The sequence below is a fragment of the Apium graveolens genome, chromosome 1 (genome assembly GCF_009905375.1).
Source record: "Apium graveolens cultivar Ventura chromosome 1, ASM990537v1, whole genome shotgun sequence".
NCBI classification, from domain to species: Eukaryota; Viridiplantae; Streptophyta; class Magnoliopsida; order Apiales; family Apiaceae; genus Apium; species Apium graveolens.
This window is the reverse complement of record NC_133647.1, coordinates 103,113,871-103,136,238: the sequence shown is the minus strand read 5'-3', so window position 1 is coordinate 103,136,238 and position 22,368 is coordinate 103,113,871. Positions and strand designations below refer to the sequence as shown.

The 22,368-nt window shown below is 33.1% G+C and overlaps 3 protein-coding genes across 3 annotated transcripts; all 3 read left to right on the top strand.

Moving 5' to 3' along the window:
• Window positions 1-239: 239 nt before the first annotated feature.
• On the top strand, window positions 240-797 carry LOC141694407 (uncharacterized). Its single transcript, XM_074499219.1, has one exon. The coding sequence runs from the start codon at window positions 240-242 to the stop codon at window positions 795-797; it is 558 nt and encodes a 185-aa protein (XP_074355320.1).
• A 15,809-nt stretch (window positions 798-16,606) lies between these two features.
• Window positions 16,607-18,062, top strand: LOC141665465 (uncharacterized). The gene is made up of 2 exons (XM_074471450.1): window positions 16,607-16,865; window positions 17,473-18,062. The coding sequence occupies exons 1-2, from the start codon at window positions 16,619-16,621 to the stop codon at window positions 17,571-17,573; spliced, it is 348 nt and encodes a 115-aa protein (XP_074327551.1). The 5' UTR covers window positions 16,607-16,618; the 3' UTR covers window positions 17,574-18,062.
• Window positions 18,063-19,585: 1,523 nt separating this feature from the next.
• Window positions 19,586-22,148, top strand: LOC141665457 (germin-like protein 5-1). Its single transcript, XM_074471444.1, has 2 exons — window positions 19,586-20,040; window positions 21,358-22,148. Exons 1-2 carry the CDS (start codon window positions 19,923-19,925, stop codon window positions 21,894-21,896), a joined length of 657 nt encoding a protein of 218 aa, XP_074327545.1. The 5' UTR covers window positions 19,586-19,922; the 3' UTR covers window positions 21,897-22,148.
• The last annotated feature ends 220 nt before the right edge of the window (window positions 22,149-22,368 follow it).

The following is a 22,368-nucleotide window of genomic DNA, read 5'->3' as shown; positions in this document are numbered from 1 at the left end:
TTAAAACCTTGCCAACCAATGATGTGAAGGTGGTGACAAATTTTCTTTATAAACAGATATTCACACGTTTTGGTACTCCAAGGGTTATAATCAGTGATGAGGGAACATATTTCTGCAATCGTAAGTTCACTGCGTTAATGGAAAGATATCATGTGAATCATCGTGTTGCCACATCTTACCATCCTCAAACTAATGGATAAGCCGAAGTGTCAAACTGAGAGATCAAATGAATCTTGAAGATGGTTGTGAGTCCGTCAAGGAAGGATTGGTCGTTGAAGCTAGATGAAGTTGTGTGGGCCTATAGAACAGCATACAAGACTCCTCTAGGAATTTTACCATTCCAGTTGGTGTATGGGAAGGCGTGTCATTTGCCTGCGGAGCTAGAGCATAGAGCGTATTGGGCTTTGAAGAAGCTGAATCTGGACATGGCAGCTTCTGGAGAGAAAAGAATGCTTCAACTTAATGAACTCGATGAGTTCCGGCTTCAGGCTTATGAGAACAACAAGGTATGCAAGGAGAAGGTCAAGAGATGGCATGATAGGAGGTTAGTGCGCAAGTCATTTGCGCCTGGTCAACAAGTTCTATTGTTCAACGCTCATCTCCGACTTTTTCCAGGGAAGCTTGAGTCGAGGTGGTCAGGTCCGTTTATTGTCAAAGCTGTGTTTCCACATGGAACTGTAGAGATTTTTGATAAGCATCTAGACCAAGCGTTCAAGGTAAATGGTCAGATGTTGACGCATTACTATGGTTATACGGCGAACCGTGAAGTGGTGAGCGCCGTTCTTTCGACAACTTGATTCGAAGTTTCACGTCAAGCTAGCGACGTAAACCAAGAGCTTCGTGGAGGCAACACATGTTTGTTGTATAGTAGTGTCGATAAGAAGAAAAAAAACAAAAAAAAAATCTGAAATTTTCCAGAAGTACGGCACGCCCGCGCTGGAAGCGGGGCGGCCGCGCGAGATTCTCCAAAAACACGGTGTGCCCGCGCTGGAAGAGGGGTGGCCACGCGACCCTCCTGAAAAAAGAGAGGAAAAAAAACAGAAAAAAATCAAAACAAACCCACTCCCTACCCGAAAATTAACCTATTTCTACCCTAATTTTATATCCTAAACACTTCTAAACCCTACCCATCCCTTTACCTATTCTATATATATACATCTTCTCTCGTTATACATACATCTTCTATATTCTCAAAACCCTAGCTTTTCCTATACACTACTCACATCCTAACTCTATTCTATTGTTGATATGGCACCTAAGAGAGCAAGAACCGCTGGAAGTAGGAGCACTCATCCCTCGGCTACCGAGGAATCTAGCATGGGTGGCGCAGTGAACATATTTTCTTCTCCGGAGGCACAAGCAGAGTTTAATAGGCTGATGTCTAAGTCGATTATGAAGAAGAGGGGTTTCTTGCCCACGACGAAGGATGGGAAGCTTTTGGAGATGATTGTTGAGTTCAGATGGCAGACTTTCTGTGAGATACCCGCTGCAGTCCTGAAGAGCATTGTTCGGGAATTTTTATGCGAATACCAAGGCGGATAAGAGTGGGTTTTCTGTGGTTCGTGGGTTGACGGTTGATTAAACTCCTGAGGCTATTCGTAGGGTTATCAATCAACCCGTGAGGAAGTCTAGTGTTGATGATTGGGTGTAAAAGACAAGAGAGGATTTTGATCTGGATTATAATGTGGCTGAGTTGTGTGTTCCTGGAAAAGAGTGGAAGTACAACACAGGCACGAATGAGCCGCTTACTTTTTCTTTTTCGTGTATGAAAAAGTATGCTAGAGCGTGGAACCTGTTTGTGTGTACAAATATCATGCCATCTTCGTACTCGCACGAGGTTACTGTGGATCGTGCTATTTTGCTATGGGGGATTCTGAATGAAGAGTATGTGGATCTCGGTTTTGTGATTCATCGGAACATGCTGCATTTTATGCAAGGAAGGACCATGGGGGTGATTCCTCATGCCTCCATTATTACGAGGTTATGCATCGTGGTTGGTGTTAGGTGGCCTGAGCATGAGCAGCTACAGATGCTGAGTGCTCCCATTGATAGCTCGACGATTCAGCAGCTGAAGGAGTGGTATGGCGGTAAGGCCGACGAGAAGGGTTTGGGCTACACATATGATCATTTACCGGGTGGCCAGCCAGCTGATCAGACTTATACAGGAGGTTCTTCTCAGGCACGTCAGAAAGCCACTAGAGCTTCTCGTGGAGCCACTCGATCTTCTCGTGCTCAGCAAGCAGGGGAGAGTTCTGAACTTGGAGATGCGCAGTACAGGCGATTGACTGGGCGCATGGATGCGATGCACAACATTCACGGTCATTTTGCAGCAGATTTGACACAGGCTTTGGACACTGCTTTCCGGGCCACTGGTGTTGAGGTCGATTGGCCTATTTTTGGAGCTGATTCTATGTACCCGCCTCCTGATATTCCACCCGAGGAGGGTGATCTTTCTGACGACTAGGTATGCCTTGTATTCTTATTATTGCCTTCAATGAGGACATTGAAAATTTTAAGTTTGGGGGTGATAATATAAGGATTAGTAGTGTGTATTGTGTCCATATAGATTCATATTGCATGTTTAGTGTAGTTCATTCGTATTTTTGTATGATTGTTCATATATTTGTTTGTATTTTTGTTTTGCATATTTGTTCGTGTTTGTATGTGAGTCCATGTAATTGCATTGGCATGCATATAATATGATCCCATGCATATAATATGATCCCTTAGGTTGCGTTGTTTCTGATTGATTGGTTGATGTTAATTTGAGTGTAGTGATGTCGAATAGAGGGATGTTTAAGTCTTAATGATTGAATTGCATGCCCAGAAACAAAATTCATTCAAAAGTCTTATAGGTTGCTTTTGAAATAGATCATGATCATACTTGTTTGCTTGTTGAGATTTAATCACTTGGTTATATTTAGAATTTGTGTTATTCTCGTAATGACGTAGGAACACTGATTTTAAACTAGGGAAAAACATGGATTCCATTGCTTGTTGTGAATAAGGCTAGAAGTCAAATGGCTAGTAGCCGGCTCATATTTTTATGAGTAGTCTAGGGTTAAATGAGATGGAGTGAAACACACTCATTTAGATTTATTAAAAAAAGCAAGAAAAAAAAGAAAAAAGAAAAGAAAAAAAATTGTGTTATTATATGCTGAATTGACCAAGAGTGGGCTCTTTAATACTCGAGTTATTAAGTTCAAAGGGACTTTGTGCCTAGTCACCTAAGGCTTGTATCGTCTGGGATCCGCTAACCTAATGCTCGCTATATGGGTATTATTGTATAAGTCTTTTGGGACCCCATTCATTTCACGGTCAAATAAGCATTTGTGTTATGTATTCACTATAATAGCATGATCCTTGTATAACTCTAGTAAAATTGAGGTGTTGTGAGTCATTATGTGTTTAACGTTCATTCTATTTACGAACTTGTGATTGTTTTGGCGAAAAGGAGGAAAGGAGTTTTTCAATGTTTTTATGCTAAAAGAGGTCAGGAATGGAGTTTCGGAAGATCGCACGAAGAAAGGAGCGCAAAACAACAAAAATCAGATTTTCTGTCAGAAGGTAGGCGCGCTCGCACCAGAAGCGGGGCGGTCGTGCCAGGTGTTCCAACAAGGCAGCGCGCCCGCACCACAGGCAGCGCGCCCGCGCCAGTGTGTTTCTGCAAAATCATGATTCTACTAAGATTCTGATTTTATGAGAGTCTAGGTCCACTTGGGGCTTATATATAAAGATAAAAAGACGTTTTTAATAACAAGGAAGCCAGGGAGAACAATACGAAAACCTAGAGCACACGAGACGGCTAAGGAGAAGAAGATCTAGTTTCATACTTTTGTATTCTTCGATTTAGGCGATACTTTTGGATGCTTGTTTTTGATTTGTTCTAAACCCTCGTACTTTTATATTATCTCGTAGTATTCTGAACTTATTTAGTATCATATTTTCATTGGAACCCATGGTGACGATGTGTTCGATTATGAACTAATAGTTGTCATGGGGTTCTAACAGATTTATTTATGAATTTCGATAGTTGATTGTTCTAAATCTTTAGCGTGTGATGATTTATGATTCCCCAGTTTGGTTGTGCTTATTCGTCTTCGATGCGTAGCTAACATCTAAGATTGTTTGTTAATATCTATTGAAGCGACAGTGAATATAGAGGTTTAGAACTTGCCATGCTAGCATAGGTTCATGTATATTTGTTATGCATGATTCGTAGGTAATTTTAACCATTTTATCTGCCCTATGTAATCACGACAGATAACTTGTACTTCAACCGTTATGTTTTCAAATTCTATAGACATATAGGGTCTAAGCATAATTGGTGTCTATTTGGCTTCTATCTTGATTGTGGATGTATAGTAGTAGGGTATACGTATATCAAAAGATAGCGTATACTAATTTCGTGTTATCTGATTAGTTAACATCACCATCGCATGTTATTGATAAAAACATAAACTTTGAATGAAGTATTTAATGAAGTTAGAATCCCATGTTTTATTCTCATATAAGTAAATCACTTTTAATCTCTTAGTTACTGCATGCTAGTATAATCTCTTAAGTAGTTAAGCAACTCAAACTTGTTACTTGTCTTAGCTGTGAACAATAATCATACATTGTTGCATAAGTGCATAATCTGAACTTAACCTAAACCAATCCCTGTGGGAACGAACTTGACTTATATCTTATACTGCTTGTGATCACGTGCGCTTGCGTGTATTTTCGCGTGTGTTTTAGTGCGAACAACTGGCGAAACAGAAATTTAGATGATCCCCAGAGATGCAAAAACATCTCCACATATAGCACATGTCAGCATCCCTTCTCCCATAAATCCAACATGAGGAGGCTCATGGCCACTTCCACAACCTGATATAACAGAAACTTTGTCATTTTTGCTTGAAGCATGAGAACGCAATACAACCTTCACTTTCGGAAAGCCATTTGAGTAGTGTAATCCAGGATAAATTTCCACAAGACCCTCGATAAACTAAGTACTATATCTTCAGGTTATCAATTATTTTTTTTACCTTAAAATGCCACTAAAAAGTGAACCACTCTAGTGGATACACCTGTACTTATAGGACGTCTCCCTAAAAGTCCCAAAAATATTTCCTTTGTTATTTCAGCCCTTGCATTACCAACTTCCTAGAAGTACAATTCCACTGTATACATCCAAACAGATTCAGAAATCCCTTTATTTACTTGTTTTAAAACTATGTTTCCTCCCCCTGTTCAAATTTGGCTACAGTAAATGACGTAAAATTCTTGCCGCAAAGTCTTGGTGGTGATTTGTCACGATGCTGCAAGACCTGATGAGCTGGAGACTCCTCCGTATAAAAATCAGAAGCATTTCACTTCCCTTTAACAATCTCTTTAATAACGTATACCTTTTCATTATTCTTATTTGTTTTACGGATCTCTTTTATTTTAATACACCTTAAGCTGATTATCTCACCAAAAGGAACATCTCCCACCACTGGCTCAACTGACTTACTAACTGCTTCACTATCTCCTGTCAACGAACGTTGTTCAACACGAATGGTCGAGGTAATCAAAATGAAAACCCTCATATCAGCTGGAACTTTATTCCCAACCCTAAGCTGGAAAATATTACATGGAACAAGTTCCTTCACAGGCAAACTAAAAACTAACATCACGGTCTTATACAAACTTCCAACACCATAAAAATAGTTCAATGAAATGGAAAATAGAATGCCCTTCTCGAGCACCTCTAACTCACATATGTGTTTACTACTTCCTTCTAGAATCTCAAACTTTACATACTCATTTTGGTGAAGCTTGTACATAAGAACCTTATCATACACTCTCTCAAAACTTGAGGTAAATACATTAATTGCATCCATCATATTCTTAAAATTAACATATAATTTTTTAAAAACTTTGCCATACTCATTCTCATGAAGGTTATAACCTTTTTTGAAATCATTATTGCTGAGTTCACTACACAATATCGGTGCCAAAGCTCTCTCAGTTGGCTCGACATGAAATACAACAGAGGTAGGGGCATATAAAGGGGCTGTTGGGATTTGGACAACATATACCTTCTCAGGAATTTCATCAAACATATGAGGGGTATATTGTGCAGGTTGTGACACTTTTAACTGTTTTAAATCATCATTATCATCATCAACTATTTTCTCAACTCTACACAAATCGTCCAAAATATCAAAAATTGAGACAAGGGTATGTGTATTAGCAAACCAACTTACCTCGTTTGCGGACATTTCCTCAACTGCATTTGACAAATCAGCAAGACGCTTCTCCATTCTCTCAAGTACATGAATGATTTGACCGTGTGTATCTTCCGCTACTTATTTCCTTCAACTTCGATATTTTGATACGAAGAACCACCTTCAAAAACTTCAAGACTTACTTCGAAATTATTCACCTGAACCAGATCTGGTAAATGTGCCGCTATTTTATTCTCCTCAATCAACTTACTGATTTCAAAGAGTTTTGCATCTAACTGAGTGATCTTACTATCTAATTGATGCAGAAAACCCTTGGCAGTATCTGAAATTAACATTGGAGATGGGAAAACATAAGGTGTTTTGGGGGAAGTGTAGAAGTAATAGGATGGTTCTGGGGGTGATTGAATATGGTGATAAATATGAGGAGGAGACTGTGGTGGTTGAAGTGGGTGGTAATCACATAGAGGTGTTGGAGGTGGTGTGTACGGAGGGTAGAAATCAGGGTTTTGAAATTAATCTGAAGGATATGAATAGATAGGCAATAAAACTGATACATTGCTCATTACGTCCGAGAAATCATCCGCTCTGATACTATTTGTCATGGTCATGACTGATTTTTTGGATTTTTTGTAAGGATTAAACTAAAGAATAGAGAAGTAAAATACAATTAAAAGAAAAGATAAAGTAAACATTCAATTAATTTTTTTTGATAATCCCAAAGACAAGAACCATAATGCTAAATATAATAGCCTCAGTAACATTTCTGTGTTTGATAGTTAATGGATTTGCATAACAGGATCCAATATTAGTCTAAGGCCCAATCAATATATCCTGATCCTGGCCCATTCGTGACACACTCAACTAAAGGTTTGTTGTGTTATGAATTGTATATGTTGTACGAGATTTTTTCTATTTCAAGGTCCCGTTTGTGAAACAACTCTGCTATTTTATAAATAGTGTGGCACCCCAAAATCCGGGGTCAGGGATCTAGGAGGCCACGCCATCTTGAATCATGTTTACACTTATCTCGCACAACAATATATATATATATATATATACTCACACCTCTATGACCCACACTTATCCAACACACACACACTTATAGGTTATTGTCTTGGAAACGAACAACTCATTACTGGAGTTTAGCAAATCCGCAAAGTGATAGTTATTATAGACCAAAAGTGATTAAGTTGTACCACAGATGTAACCTTTATTTAATGTTAGACCGGTGGGCAAATATACGTTTCTTCAACATTACCTTACATAAGTCATACTTGTAAATAAGCCAGATTAAAAATAACTGAAAACCAATCCAGCTTATACGATCTTCCTGGGGTACTTCACCGAACATCCTACAGAACATCTGGTCGTTTTCTACTCGTTTCCGGGTCGTGAGTTTCATGGTAGGCATCTTGATTCACTGTTGTGTTGTGTCAGTTTAAGAAAACAAGTGTGAGCTATAATGCCTAATATAATAATGTACAGTATGAAAAGATTGTATAAGAAATTTATATCTGATTCCGTATATGAGATATATATTTGTTTAAAATAGTTTTCCTTGGTGATACACACCTCTTTTCAAAACAATTCTTTGATGGACTTATTAGTCCGTAAATACCTTAATGGTAAACCCAACACATAGGACTGGGTTACGGTATTGCTTAACAATTCTAATTGGAAGAATAGGACATTTACCGGAGCCACCACATACGATGATTAGTCGTAATACGGAAATTTGTAACATTTTCTACTAGTAGAAGGACGACACATTCGTATCCCGGTTATCACCCTGGCCGCATTCGGGCTATGTGTCCCATTTCGGCTATGCACACACTTCACAGGGTCCTGATTACACATAGTACCTTCACATATGGTACCTTTGTTAGTCTCCCTAGTACTCATAGTACTAAAGTCTACCCCTCTTAGTCATTGTAAGAATCCTATCATATCCCGAGAACTAGAACCACATCGAAGTACTATTGTAATTTATATATGCACTTCCGAGAATTTTCGGAGGCAACACTAAGATAATTCGAGTTGACTGTTGTCAACAGATAGGTATTTAAATGGGAGTTTCCTTTGACACAATAGTCAAAATATATAATATATATCGAAATAATATTTTTCGAAGTTCGGATAATGCCATAATGATTTTCTGAAACTCAAAAAATATTTTGAAATAAGATTTATGATTTTTTAACCATATAATATCATTAAATAAATATTTAATAATTAATTAATATTTATTAAATAATTAACCTAAAATAATTCTATTTTAAACGAATATTTGAAATAATATTTTTCAACTGATTTGTGTTTAAGTAAATAAATTAAATTCTAAGTAAATATTAAATATTCAAAATTTATAATTAAGTATTCGTCTAAGAATACTTCTTCTTTTAAATGAACATTTAAAATAGTATTCATCATTTAAATAAATAATATAAGCCGAAGGAACACGATCTTTGGAAGTCGTTTTAATAAAAGTTCGACGTACTTAATATTTCGCGAGAGAACATTGAATCCCTTGGAATAAATAGCTACGGACCTTTAATCGTCCAAAATATTAAAAACGAATACTTAATTATAAATTTTGAAAATTATTTTTATCGAATAAATAGCCTGGTTTAACTCTTGTATATTCTTAGGGGCATTACAAACGTTACCTGGTAATTAAATCTAGTACAAACAAAAGCTAGATAATTGTATAGGATTTGATTTGTAAATCTTTTTAGAAGTTAGGAACTTTGTTTTTCTTAGATTGTAGCTGATTAATTTATTTACCGGAGTGTAGCAACACCCCTCGAGGATTTATATACGAATATATATTTCCCCGAGTATCTTGCGTTCCTCGTTTAATTGTTCCAAACACTATTCCTATCAAAAACACGAAACCATTAACCGAGCACTAAATTTTATATCCGCAAAAGATTCGAAAGAATTTTTTAATTTAGTGATTATCATATTCAACCCCCCCTTCTAGGATAATTCGGGACCTAACAATTGATATCAGAGTTTACTGATTGATACACAAATTAGGATACTTAAATTAATTTATTTTATTAATTTGCATTTACATAAATTTATTTTGTAAATTTGATTTAACAAATTTGTTTTATAAATTTAATTTAAATAAGTTTATATGAACTTAATTTAAATAAATTTATTTTAAATTTGATTAAATTAATTTATTATTTAAATTTTAGTAAATAAAAATTTCTAATTTAAATTATCTTTCTTCCGATTTTTTTTGCTTTCCTAGCTGCCATTTTTTCAGCCATTTAGGTACCATTTTTTTTTTGTTTATATCCAGAATTCACTACCAACTTGATAAACAAAAGGAATGGACTGAACAGGACCACTCAGTTTGCAATTGTTTCCAGTTAACGTGCGGGAAATGGAAGCCGCGCAGAAATACTTAAACTATTAGCTGCCAGTTCTGTAAAACAAACAAACAGCAGCTTAAGTTTACAACAACTCGCTCGCGGAAATAAACAGCGATGACCCTGTGACTGCAGCACACGCGCGTTGTCTATATGAGTCGCCTGTTAATCAGGAAAAGTCACTGGTTGTTGCTGAGCTTTGTTCCACGCGCTGGAGAATTCGAGTCACAGGTTGAGAATAATGTTAAGGCAGTACAGCTTCGCAGGTTAGCTAAAAAGGAAATAGTGATCGCATGTTAAGATGTACTCTATGCGTTGCAGGTTAGGATATATGGTCGGCAGTTATTTTTGAGTCGCAGATTAGCATTTATATAAGAGCTCCAATTTTTATTATTGATTTATTTTTTTTGAAAAATTTATAATTCTTAAATTTAAATTTTTTTCAGATAATAATTTACGTTTTATTTAATTTTTAAGAAAATTTGAAATTCTTGAAAATTAGATTTTACGTAAATATTTATTTTTGATTAATTTATTTTTTTAAGAAATTTAAAAATTTGGAAATTTAAATTTTTCTTAAATATTAAATTAAGGGTTCACAAGGTATTGGTAGACTCGAGATTTCTCCAGGCTTTTTTAAATGATTTTAATCTTTCGAAAAAAATAAAGACCATGTGCAATTCAGACAAAAAATTCCCGAATACGGAAATTATAGATAATGGTTTTCTCACTCCAATAAAAATAATTTCAAGACCTACAGACGAAAATTGTGGAGTTTCCTCAAAGGCTTACTCCATATGATACCACTGGGTTTTCAGACGCAGGAAAGGAATGAAATTTTTACGGGTACAAGTTTTCTCGAAGATTTTAAGACAACTCTATGATTTCAGATTATACAGTCACACAATGGTCTTTACCAATACTACATTTATCCGGGAATCAATAAGAACATATAGGCCGGAATTGTGGAGGTCAGAGTGAATAGTGGGGACATACAATTATCTCAGTTACATGCATTAAAGTTAGAACCTTAGGACAGAATGTAAGAGTTACTAATAGTTGAATCAGAGGAAGCTCATGTAGAAGTAATTGAGGGACTGGACGTCAAGGTAGTGTTTCACATGTCAGAGAAGTTTAGTCGCATCAGATTCACAAGGAGTACATAGGCTATATCCAAGGATCAAGCCTATCTATTCTGAAACAGAGACTTTTACAGATTCAGTTCAAGAGGTGATTACAAGACTGAGATTGGGACATAAACAAGATTTGATAGTTACAGTTATGACAAGATATATGTGTCAAGTAACTATCAGGGGTTTTGCTACAACAGAACAAGAAGCTTGACAAAAAAGGATGAGTAAGGATTCAGTTGAAGAGTTGAGACAGAGGTGGAATGTTTTCTTAGGGAAGCAGTCAGTCAAAACTTATAGTGCACGGGAAAGAGTTGGAATGGATCAGATGACGAGAATCATGAATATCTTATTTTCATAGCAATCTTTGAAGATGGTCCAACTCACATATCTCAGGTTTCAATTTCTTGAACCAGTGCAATATTTGCTCTCAATATTCAATGCATGATAAGATCTTAGTGTTTAAATGTTTAACACTCACACAAGCATGATAGCATCACATATAGATAATGTTGAACTAGTTCACTAGATTATTTTTCTGGTAACTATGATTGATGTTTAACTTGTGCATGTTACTTTGGATGATCTTAAATAATTGTTTGAATATTTGTTGAACATGATTAATTTCTTTAGTGAGATATATGTTCTCCATTATATAAGACTTGTGTTTATGCTTATCTCATGTATCCTATTATATTGTGATTTATTCAGTTGATCTGAATTGTTTGTTAAGATGTATTAGTTTATAATTGGATTGAGATAGCTAGATAGATTCGTCAACAAGATTGGACTAGATAGAATTAGTGATTTATTTGTTAATTCATTTTGTTCCATATCATGCCTATATTGCTTAATTTTTAGTATAATGTTTCTGAATGAATGTCATGTATTTCTAATACAATGCTTGCTTATTTCTATGCCATGAATGCATCTCTTAGTACTTGCATTAATTGTAGAAAAAACATGTTTAGGATTTCAATATGGCAAAGACTGCTAGTCTTTCTTATGTAAGGTTGGAACCATTTTTCCCTAGCCCAGAGACAAACTTGTCAAGGGTATTAAAATGGAGAAAATGGTCAGTCAAATATAAGAATTAGCATGATAAGGTTGCAGCTGTTGTTATATCTGTTTATAATAAGATCTCTAATTCATTTAGACCCAAACTGATAAGTTGGGTACCAAGAAATGTTAATCCATTTGTGAGTGCAGGACATAACAGGTTAACTGACTCATATATATTTTTGGTAATTCATATCCAAGGCATATGATCAGAGAAAGAGCCTCACAATCAAATGTGGTTGACAAACGCTATCCCGTCAATAATCCTTGGAGATAATAGCAAAGGTTTTTATTACGGGACAAAGCTATGAAGAAAAAGGAATGTCATCATAGACTCAATAATTGCTATCACTGATAACAACTAATCATTGGAGTCATTAATAACATTTGAAGCATCTTTCTTGCTAAAGAATCAAGGCACAAATCCTCTTATCAGACAGTTATGCATCACAGAGTCATAAGCCCTCGAATGAATATTCAAAATAATATTCATTAAATAAAATAAACGGAGTCATAAGTCCTCGAATGAATATTCAAAGTAATATTCATTAATAAAAATAAAGTTATCGAATAAACCTTATTCGAATAATAGTCTTGAAAACTATTCGTATATATATATATATAAATATATATATATATATTATACTCGGGAACATCGACTCCCGGTTTTAGAAAAATGTTCATCTTTGGGTCCCCTATACTAAGGGTATATGCAAATTACCGCTTATCTCTAGCATAGGTATTATCAACTGAATCAACAGATATATGTATCAAGAATACGAAACAGGCATGCATATATACCATATCACATGCTACAATATATCGCAAGAATTTTCTAATTAACCATCATGCATCTATCACAAGATAATGCATATACATATGTATACATCACAACAACAGTATAACGGGTAGAAAACTTGCCTGAGCGACTGGGGGTTATAAATGGCTTGGGACGAGTCTGGTAACCTATAAACAACATATAAGTTGGAATTAAACCAAAGTCACTTATAAATCTATACTTTAACCAATTTAGACTCTAACGCTCGCTTTGTGCTTACGGATTCTCTTAAGTCGCTAGAGTACCCTCGTATTATATTAAAAATCAAAATAAAATAAAAATAAATTATAACTGAAATTACCATAAAATAAAATTATTTTTATGGAACACAGAATGCCTATTAAATAAATTTTTTTTTCAATTTATATTTTTACAACAAATATATTTAATAATATTTTTTTTATATAAACATATTACACTATACCGAACACAGTAAATATTCTACATAATCTATAAATTTTTACACAGAAAAATACATGTTTATTACAAAATTACAGAAAACATTAACCAAATCCTTCTAGAATGTTAAGAATGGGAAAAAAAATATTATAATAAAAATCAAAATAAAAATTAGTAAATAAAATCATAATTGAAATAATTATAAAATAATTTTTTTTTACAGAATACATAATACCTATAAAATAATATTATTTTAATTTTCAAAATTGTTTTTTGAAAGATAATATAACTAATGTTATTATTTTAATTATCACATTATAGAACAGACTAAATTTTTTTTACAGAACCTCTAGTTTTTTATACGTAATAATACATGTTTATAACCACAAAAGTATATAACACATTAACAAAATCATTCTAGAATGTTGATAATGGGCAAATAATGAAAAAAAAATTATCGTAATTAACCCGCAGCCCCTACCCTTCAGTTGCGCACTGTATCACGCAATAGCGTGCAAATCAGGTGAACCAAGATAAACCGCATTTAAGTGACAAACTCTGACTCAGGAGCTATAATCATAAATTCTCCTTTCGTGGGATTCTCCTCCCATATTTAAAAACCTTATTAAAAAATTATAAGCACATAATTTATTTTATTTTTCATTATATATAGTTAAAAATTTAAAATATGAAATTAAAAATAAAATTGTACAATTTTTTTAGTTAAAAATTATTTCAATTTGATGAAATAATTTAAAGTGGTTGTTTAGTTAGTAATTGATTCGATTTTTAATTATCCGATTTCGTCCGGTTTTTTACAACTTCGATTTAATTTCAGTTTATGGTTCGGTTTTGCTGATCTCTAATAATGGGTAACATTTATATTATAAGCATCAAGAGTGAGTTTGAACAGTTCAATTCCTAGCCATGTTCTAGTAATGGGAAGTTATTTATGAACCTTGTTGCAGAGGAAGGATGATGATTATGAAATATAATTTCAGGTTTATATTAACCTAAATTAGATAACTTTTGACATATATAACTAGCATTTTTCTAAATTAAATCATATTCTTTTTTATCAAATAATTTAAATCATATTCTATTCAGGATATTATTATTCAAATTTTCTATTATATGCCATGATTAGATTCAGATGATATGCGTAAAAATTTATAAATTTTATTTATCTTGATGGTTCTTTTTATTAATAATAGTGTACCACTACATTCACACAAACTCCAGATTCAATTTGATTAAATTAAAAAATTTCACGTTTATCGTCAGCACAGAATAAAAAACCCCGAATATTATTTAGTACAAACTACTAATGATTTAAATTTATTAAAGTGCGATTAGCGGTGCCAAGTACTATGTGATATGACAATTTTGGATGCCTATGTATTGAAGTGTCAATGGTGCTTGAAGAGTGCCAAGAAAAGTGGCCAATTTTTAGCACACTCTTGGCACTCCTCAATATACTAAAATCCAATTTCCGTAAGAATTGTATATAAAAATTTTAACTATTCAATTATATTTAATTAATTTATTTATTTAGTGTTGATTTTATTTAAATTAGTATGAGAATTATTTAATCATCTCGTGAGAGTGTTTATTATTAAAGTTAAAGGGATGCTAATTTTAACATGAATAAGAGATAAATTAAAAAAAATAAAAATTTAAATAAGTTGAAATTGATTAGCATCCGAAAAATGTCTCTACTGGAAATGCTCTCTGCAGTCTGCACACAGAAATTCACCAGTGCTACCGAACAAACAATGACATAACCGTTGCATACAAGTGATAAGCTGGCAAAATTCTTCCTTTTGGTCCTATATTTACCATAACTTTACTCAATATATTCCTTCTACCAACATGTTATATATACATATGTCAAATCATAAGTATAAAACAATCAATTGGATGATTAATTCACCCCTGATTCAGACGTGCCAACCATATTCATGAAAACTGAATTAACACAACTTGAATAAGTGTCATCTCTAATTTGGCTTTCATCTGCATTAATCATTCTTTTAACTATCTTATATTTTAAGTTTCATAATGCTTTGTAATTGAATTTAATTACATATTTTTACTTAAATGTGTATAATCAAGCAAGCACGTACCATAAGTCGAATTATTGACAACCCTTAATCCAATAGGATCCAAAAAAACCATTTCTTCTTCCTCAGTTGCATCTTAAGTTTTCGCATGGATCGAATGTTCGATTTTATCTGAATTATTGATTTTCACAAATATTCAGTTCTAATTTTAAAATTTTCTTATAATTTAATCCATAAAAATTCTCACACTGAACCCACATATGTCTAAATTTTTTAGTACATCCGGGATCATTGAAACTTCCTATAATAGTGCTACCATTGGTACAGGTATGTGGACCCCTTACTTTCACCATAAAAGGAATTGGGTGCATGATTTTGTTATAGTTAAGACAATAATTTGTAGAATGAGTCCCTCATTTAATTCGATTTGATTTTATTATTATTATATATCATTACTGGTTAAATAAATCTTAATCAAGTTACAAGCAAACGAGTGTATATTTAGTATGATCTTATGATCTTTGACTTTTACCAAGTCTTCAGCTGCATTATACATGTTGTAAAAAAATTTAAGCAATGCTGTTTTCATATCTATTTTTTTTTATATTTAGGTGCGTTTAGATCAAGTGGTTGACCAAGGATAATGGAAGTGATAAAACATATACGAAAATGAATGTAAGTGATACTGAGAATTATATATAATTTTGTACTTCAAGTATAGTTTATCAGCTTAACTTGACGAAATTTTTATTTAAAATAACCAAATTATATTTAAATAACAAAAATGTTTGGTATTAAGATAATTTATACTTCCGTATATTGAATAACGGATTAATCATGACTCAAATTCACTTAAAATAATTTTAGCAGGTAGAAATGAGAATAGCTTTTCCATTGTTGAAGAGTTGCTTCAACACATAAAGTCATATCTTAACCCGGAATGAAACCTTTCCCTGTTTAACCTTATTTTATGTTCACTTTCCCAAACTAACCTACTTTGTTCAATTTTTCCCAAAATAACCTACTTTTTTCAACTCTTCCCAAACTACCCTACTTTTTATATTTTCTAACTTTTAGTTATAATTATAAATTATACATTATTATTAAATTATATATATGCTGAATTAATTTTTTAATATAACATTTTCAATAATAAATAAAATTAAAATACAATAATTCATTAATACTTGGTTAAATATAATGCATATTTTAATTTTTTTTCTATTTTGTTTCGCATATTTCTTGTTTGAGCAATTAAAAAAAACTTGTTTGGACAACCACACTACATTATTGATATCATATATGATCAAATATGAAATCTGGACAACCAATAGACATGAAGATATTGAGATAATGTTTTATCTTTAAAATTTAATAAAATATCTAAAAATTGTGGTTGATATCAATGTAATCTTGACAACCAATCAAAACACAAAACAAATTTACTCTTATCCTATCTTTAAAATGCCTATATATACAAACCAATCTACAACAAATAAATCATAGAAAAACAAAGCAAATTAATTTGCAGATGGATAATGAGAGTTTTCTAGATATGATGGAAAGAGCAAATGCAGTATTTAATTTAAGTGAAACTGATCATTTAATCTCTCTACATGAGTCTGAAAGTGATGAAACTGATGGTGAAGATGGAGACAATCCCAATTCAGATTCAGCAAGTTCTGATGGTGAAGATGGAGACAATTCAAGCGCAGCAGTCGGAACACATGTACCTACCGCCCCATGGTTTACAACAGAGGCTTTTACTAATAATTCAGGTGATTTTTCTTGTACCTCTAGTGTTAATTCTCTTGGTAGTACTATTTTTGAAGGTCAGTGTTTTGAAGATAAGCAATCTGCCATCGATTCAATTAAGTCTGATCACATAAGGGAGTCTAGAAATTACCGTGTCGTAAAAAGTACTCCAACGTTGTATGAAGGAAAATGTGTAGTGGATGACTGTCCATGGAGAATTCGTGTTACTCTAAGAAAGAAATATGGCTTCTTTGAAATCACCAAACTACCTGCTGAGCATACTTGTCTTTTAAGGACAATTGAACGAGATCATTAGAAGCTTAGTTCGATTTTGATTGCAAGCACTATAAAATAACAAGTAAGGTTCTAATTTTGTTTATTTCACTTGGTATGTTTAATATGTAGGAATATATTTTTCATAATTTATTACGTGTGATTAGGTCTTGGAGAGTCCATCAATAAAAGTACATAATATTATGACTCAAATGACAACTATCTACAAGTATCATGTGAGTTATAAAAAGGCGTGGCTAGGAAAATAGAAAGCAATCTCAGATGTTTATGGTGATTGGACGACTTCGTACTCCAAACTTCCAAAATTTTTAAATGCATTGATGTACTATAATCCAGGAACTATTGCTTCAATTGAAGCTGAAGCTGATGCTACAACAGTCGATACATCTGTTTGTAAACGTGTGTGGTGGACATTCAAACCGATGATAGAGGGGTGACAACATGCTCGACCAGTTATCAGTATTGATGGTACATTTTTAAAAGGAAGGTATAATGGGGTTTTATTAATTGCAACGGGGTTCGATTCCAATAACCAACAATATCCACTCGCATTCGGTTTAGTCGATAAAGAAACAACCTTCAACTGGTCTTGGTTCTTGTATCATCTTCGAAGATATGTATGCCGGGAAAGAATGGGTGTTTGCATCATTTCGGATCGTCATGCCGGAATCCTTGAAGCAATGAGAAAGGAAAGAAATAGTTTCACAGGTGATATGGGTATCCATCGTTTTTGTCTTTTACATATTCGTAGTAATTTTTCTTCAGCTCATCCCGGTGCACATTTGAAGTTGTTATGTTGGTTGGCTGGAAATACATCTCAAGTGAGGAAATTTGAAAGAGCGATGAAAAAAATCAAAGACCTTAGTTCGAGTGCTGAAGAATGGATACGAGACATTCCACTAGAGATGTGGACTATGTCTCGTGATGGAGAATATCGATATGGTCAAGCAACAACAAATATGGTTGAAACATATAATGGTCAATTACGATCCGCTCGTCATCTCCCAGTCACTTCAATGGTTGAGTACATATATTATCGGAGTGTCAAAATTAAAATATGCATTATATTTAACCAAGTATTAATGAATTATTGTATTTTAATTTTATTTATTATTGAAAATGTTATATTAAAAAATTAATTCAGCATATATTTAATTTAATAGTAATGTATAATTTATAATTATAACTAAAAGTTAGAAAATATAAAAAGTAGGTTAGTTTGGGAAGAGTTGAAAAAAGTAGGTAATTTTGGGAAGAATTGAACAAAATAGGTTAGTTTGGGAAAGTGAACAGAAAACAAGATTAAACAGGGAAAGGCTTCACCGGGAATAATCCTTTATTACAACATTTATGATTTATGGAACAAGAAGTACACCTAAAAAGGTACACTAAGCAAAAAAACAATATATAATTGGGTTTTTAAGTAAGCCAAAATCGAGTTCATAATTTGGTAAGAGAATAGATAACCCCTTTACATATTTTATTGCTATCAATTATGGATAGCAAATCATAAAACTCAATTCTCATCCCCATTATATATAATATAAATATAATCCTCAACCTGATCGTTTATATATTTTAAACAAGAACATAGTTAAAAAAAAGAAATTAAATATTACAAGAGTTAGTTTCAAGAAATATTCCCTTCATTTTATATACTAAGATTAGGCATGGGTTTTCTTTTACCATACATACTTTTGTACCTGAAATAGTACTCATTGTATTATAATTGTTTGTGATAACAAAAATAAATAAATAAAAATTTAATTTACATTTTCATTCATGAGTTCCTCGTAGATAGCCCTCGTAAACCTAAATAAAAAAGAATTTCTATTTCAATTTTAATTTGAAAGAAAAATAATATATTAAGTTGCAATTTATTTTAAAAAATTACTCGCCCCATCCCTTTTACATGTTTATTTTTAAAATAAAGTTTGTTCAATTTTATATATACATTTACACTTTGAAAGCAATTTTAGAGGTAATTTTTTTAAAATTATCCCTATATTTCATTATTTCAAGAGTTGACTAATTCAAAATTTAGTTGAATTCTCATTTTTCAAGTTATTAATTAGGAATAATAAAAAGAATTATGTAACTAACAATTTATTAATATGTATGTTTTTGTCAAAATACACATGTAAAAGGAGAGTAATGTGTTTAGAATTTTTTTAAAATTAATATTACTTCCTCCATTCCTTTTCACTTATTGTCAAGTTTGATAGTTAAATTAATTAATTTTTGATTAAAAATTAAAATTAATATATTTATTATTTTAAAAAAACTGAAAATTATATAATAAATGAGATTAGTTGTAATTTTGAATTATGTAATTTAATAAAATAATTTAATTATATATATAACATATAAATTTTAGTCAAAGTCCAATAAATCTGACTGTCAAACAGAAAATTGGACAACATAAGAGGAAGTACCCCGTTGTAAAATAAAAAGTACAGACAAGCGAGGATGTTAGTTTGGTCAACTATCCATTAAATTTGGAGCATCTTTACTTTAAGCTAAAGAAGACAGCAAGTCAGGCAGTCATGTTTCATGCATTATCAATAAATCATACTACATGTAATACTTAATTAACTCCTAATTATTCTCATCTCCATATTAATAACTACAATAATCTTACCAAAACTGTTCAGTCTTCCCCTTATAAATAACTCACCCACCACCTTTGAACAATAAACATCTCTTCACTTCAATCCTTCCCATTTCATTTCTTTGGTGTAAAAAATTTGTACAAATATTTATTATTACCAGCAACAAAATAAATCATGGGGTCTTTTCAAAAACTCATGGTGGTGATGGTAGTGGCAGCTGCTATTGGTTTCATCTCTGTTTCTGCAGATCCTGACATGCTTCAAGATGTTTGTGTGGCTGATCTTAGCTCAGGTTCAGTTTAATATGTTTTTTTTATGTTTGTTTGTATATGTTTCTTGATTCTTGCTTGTTCTTTAACATTGAAAGTTTTAGTCATTTGAATAGGGCCTTGATCATGGTTACATGATTGAAGACTTATTTTAGAGACTTTCATTACAAGTCAACATTAGCCAACTGGGAATTTTTTTAATATTGGGGTTTGAGCTTTGTTCAACTTCCTGTTTTGGTTTGTTGTTTTTTTAGCAATATGAGATTTTTGCTTTAATGTCCATTTTTGTACAAATTATTATGCCCTATTTGGCAATATGAGTTATGAATTTAATTTCTGTTTCCTTTATTGACAGATTCTTGCAGTTTCTTGATACTGTTGTTTTCTGAAATTTGGGTTTAGCCATGTCAAAGTTTTATCCTTTTTAAAAAAAAAAATGCAGTAACTTGTTTGCCTAAACCTAATTATGTTCGAACCATCGACATCTAGTTACCAATTACCAATAGAAGGTGATAATTGTGGCATCAACTATGCCAAAGTCAATGGATTAATGTTTGTCATATTTGAGTAAAGAGATTAGCTCTGTTAATTGTTACTCAGCTTTCTTGGCATTTCTTTTTTTACCCTTGATGAGTAGTTGGTTGCTGGTATAAGCTCTATCTACCTGTCCTAACATTACATATGATTTTTGTCATTTCTTTATGTCTTGAGCTGAATTGTTTAATTGTGAGTCAACAAAACTCATTTTAGGCAGTTGGGTGTATTAAGTTTTCTTGTTTCTTCTTCATTGGTTTATGCATTGAACTTCATCCCTTTAAAGCATTGACCACTTGCAATGTTTGTTTGCATAAGCATAATGTTAAATTATAAACACAACGGCACGGCAAGATAAAGCTAAGTTTCTTCAGAACTACCCTTTAACAGAAGATTATTTATATTCGAGATTCAAGTCATAAATAAAAGTTGAGATAGGGCTAATAGTCCAGTGTTATCCCTCATTTTGGTTTCCGATAGTTGATATATTAGTACGGGCCGATTGTTCAAAGGGGGTTCGAGTACTGGTAATTAAGCCATAAGTATGTGTTATGGGGCATATGGTTGTCTGGTTTCAGAACATTGTCAACTTTTCCTTGAGAGTTATTTAAAGTCGGAACTTTATATAATCATATTTGATAGGTAATTCATGTTTATACATTGTTATCTCTTGGAACTTTATATAATCGTATTTGATATGTAAAAGAGTATCATGATGTTTTAACTTGTGATAATACTAATAGTCAATGAGATGCTGAAATGTAGTTTTGGTTTTACTCGTGTTATTCATTCTTTTGTCGAAACAGGTGTGAAGATGAATGGATATGCCTGCAAAGAGAATTTCACAGCTGATGATTTCTTCTTCGCGGGATTGTCAAAGCCAGGACTCACCAACAACACATTTGGTTCATTGGTGACCGGAGCTAATGTGCAAAAGATCCCCGGACTCAACACGCTTGGTGTCTCATTCTCACGTATTGACTACGCCCCTGGCGGCCTTAACCCACCTCACACCCACCCTCGTGCCACTGAAATCGCGTTCATGCTTGAAGGAGAGCTGGAGGTTGGATTTATTACCACAACAAATATGCTCTACACCAAAACCATAAAGAAGGGTGAAATATTTGTGTTTCCTAAAGCACTTGTCCACTTTCAAAAGAACAACCTAAAGGTTCCTGCTTCAGTTCTTGTTGCATTCAATAGTCAGTTTCCTGGTACACAGTCCATTGGCGCCACATTGTTTGCTGCATCACCACAAGTACCAGATTATGTGTTGTCGCAAGCATTCCATATCGGCATCAAACAGGTTGACAAAATTAAGTCAAGATTTGCTCCCAAGAAGTAGTGTTATGTCACTGCATACACAAAGCTGGGTTAATTGTTCATTTGAAATGATTTGCCAAGTCAATTTATATATTGGATCGCGGATTACTTAAATTTCTTTCATTCAAGAGTCCAAAATGGTTCGCATTGTCGTACATGTAGTGCTGTTTAAGAATTTTCTCTCTTGTTTTCCAACACTGTTAGCTGACAATAAAATGTATGAGTTTTGGACAATTATGTACTTCTTTTGTTGAATAATCGTTTTACTCTCGAAGCTTCTTGTTCATATCTCTCATCGAAAGGGAAAGGAAAGAAAGAAAAACCCTGCCTTCTGAGAAAATTCATATCATTCTTAAGTGTCACAAAACACTTCATTCCTTAAACAAGGTTTTGCTGCTTTTCGTCTGCTAATGTTCCTATTGAGTTACAGACACAGTCTTGTTTGATGTCTGATTAGCACCTAATAATATAAAAGGGTTATTAACATTTTGCCC

Bases quoted from the DNA above. Each gene is read 5' to 3' on its own strand.
- LOC141694407 (XM_074499219.1), top strand. From the start codon at position 240: ATGGTTGTGAGTCCGTCAAGGAAGGATTGGTCGTTGAAGCTAGATGAA.
- LOC141665465 (XM_074471450.1), top strand. From the start codon at position 16,619: ATGGATAATGAGAGTTTTCTAGATATGATGGAAAGAGCAAATGCAGTA. The intron at 16,866-17,472 runs GTGATTTTTCTT...ACTATAATCCAG, and splicing joins GGCTTTTACTAATAATTCAG to GAACTATTGCTTCAATTGAA.
- LOC141665457 (XM_074471444.1), top strand. From the start codon at position 19,923: ATGGGGTCTTTTCAAAAACTCATGGTGGTGATGGTAGTGGCAGCTGCT. The intron at 20,041-21,357 runs GTTCAGTTTAAT...TTGTCGAAACAG, and splicing joins TGTGGCTGATCTTAGCTCAG to GTGTGAAGATGAATGGATAT.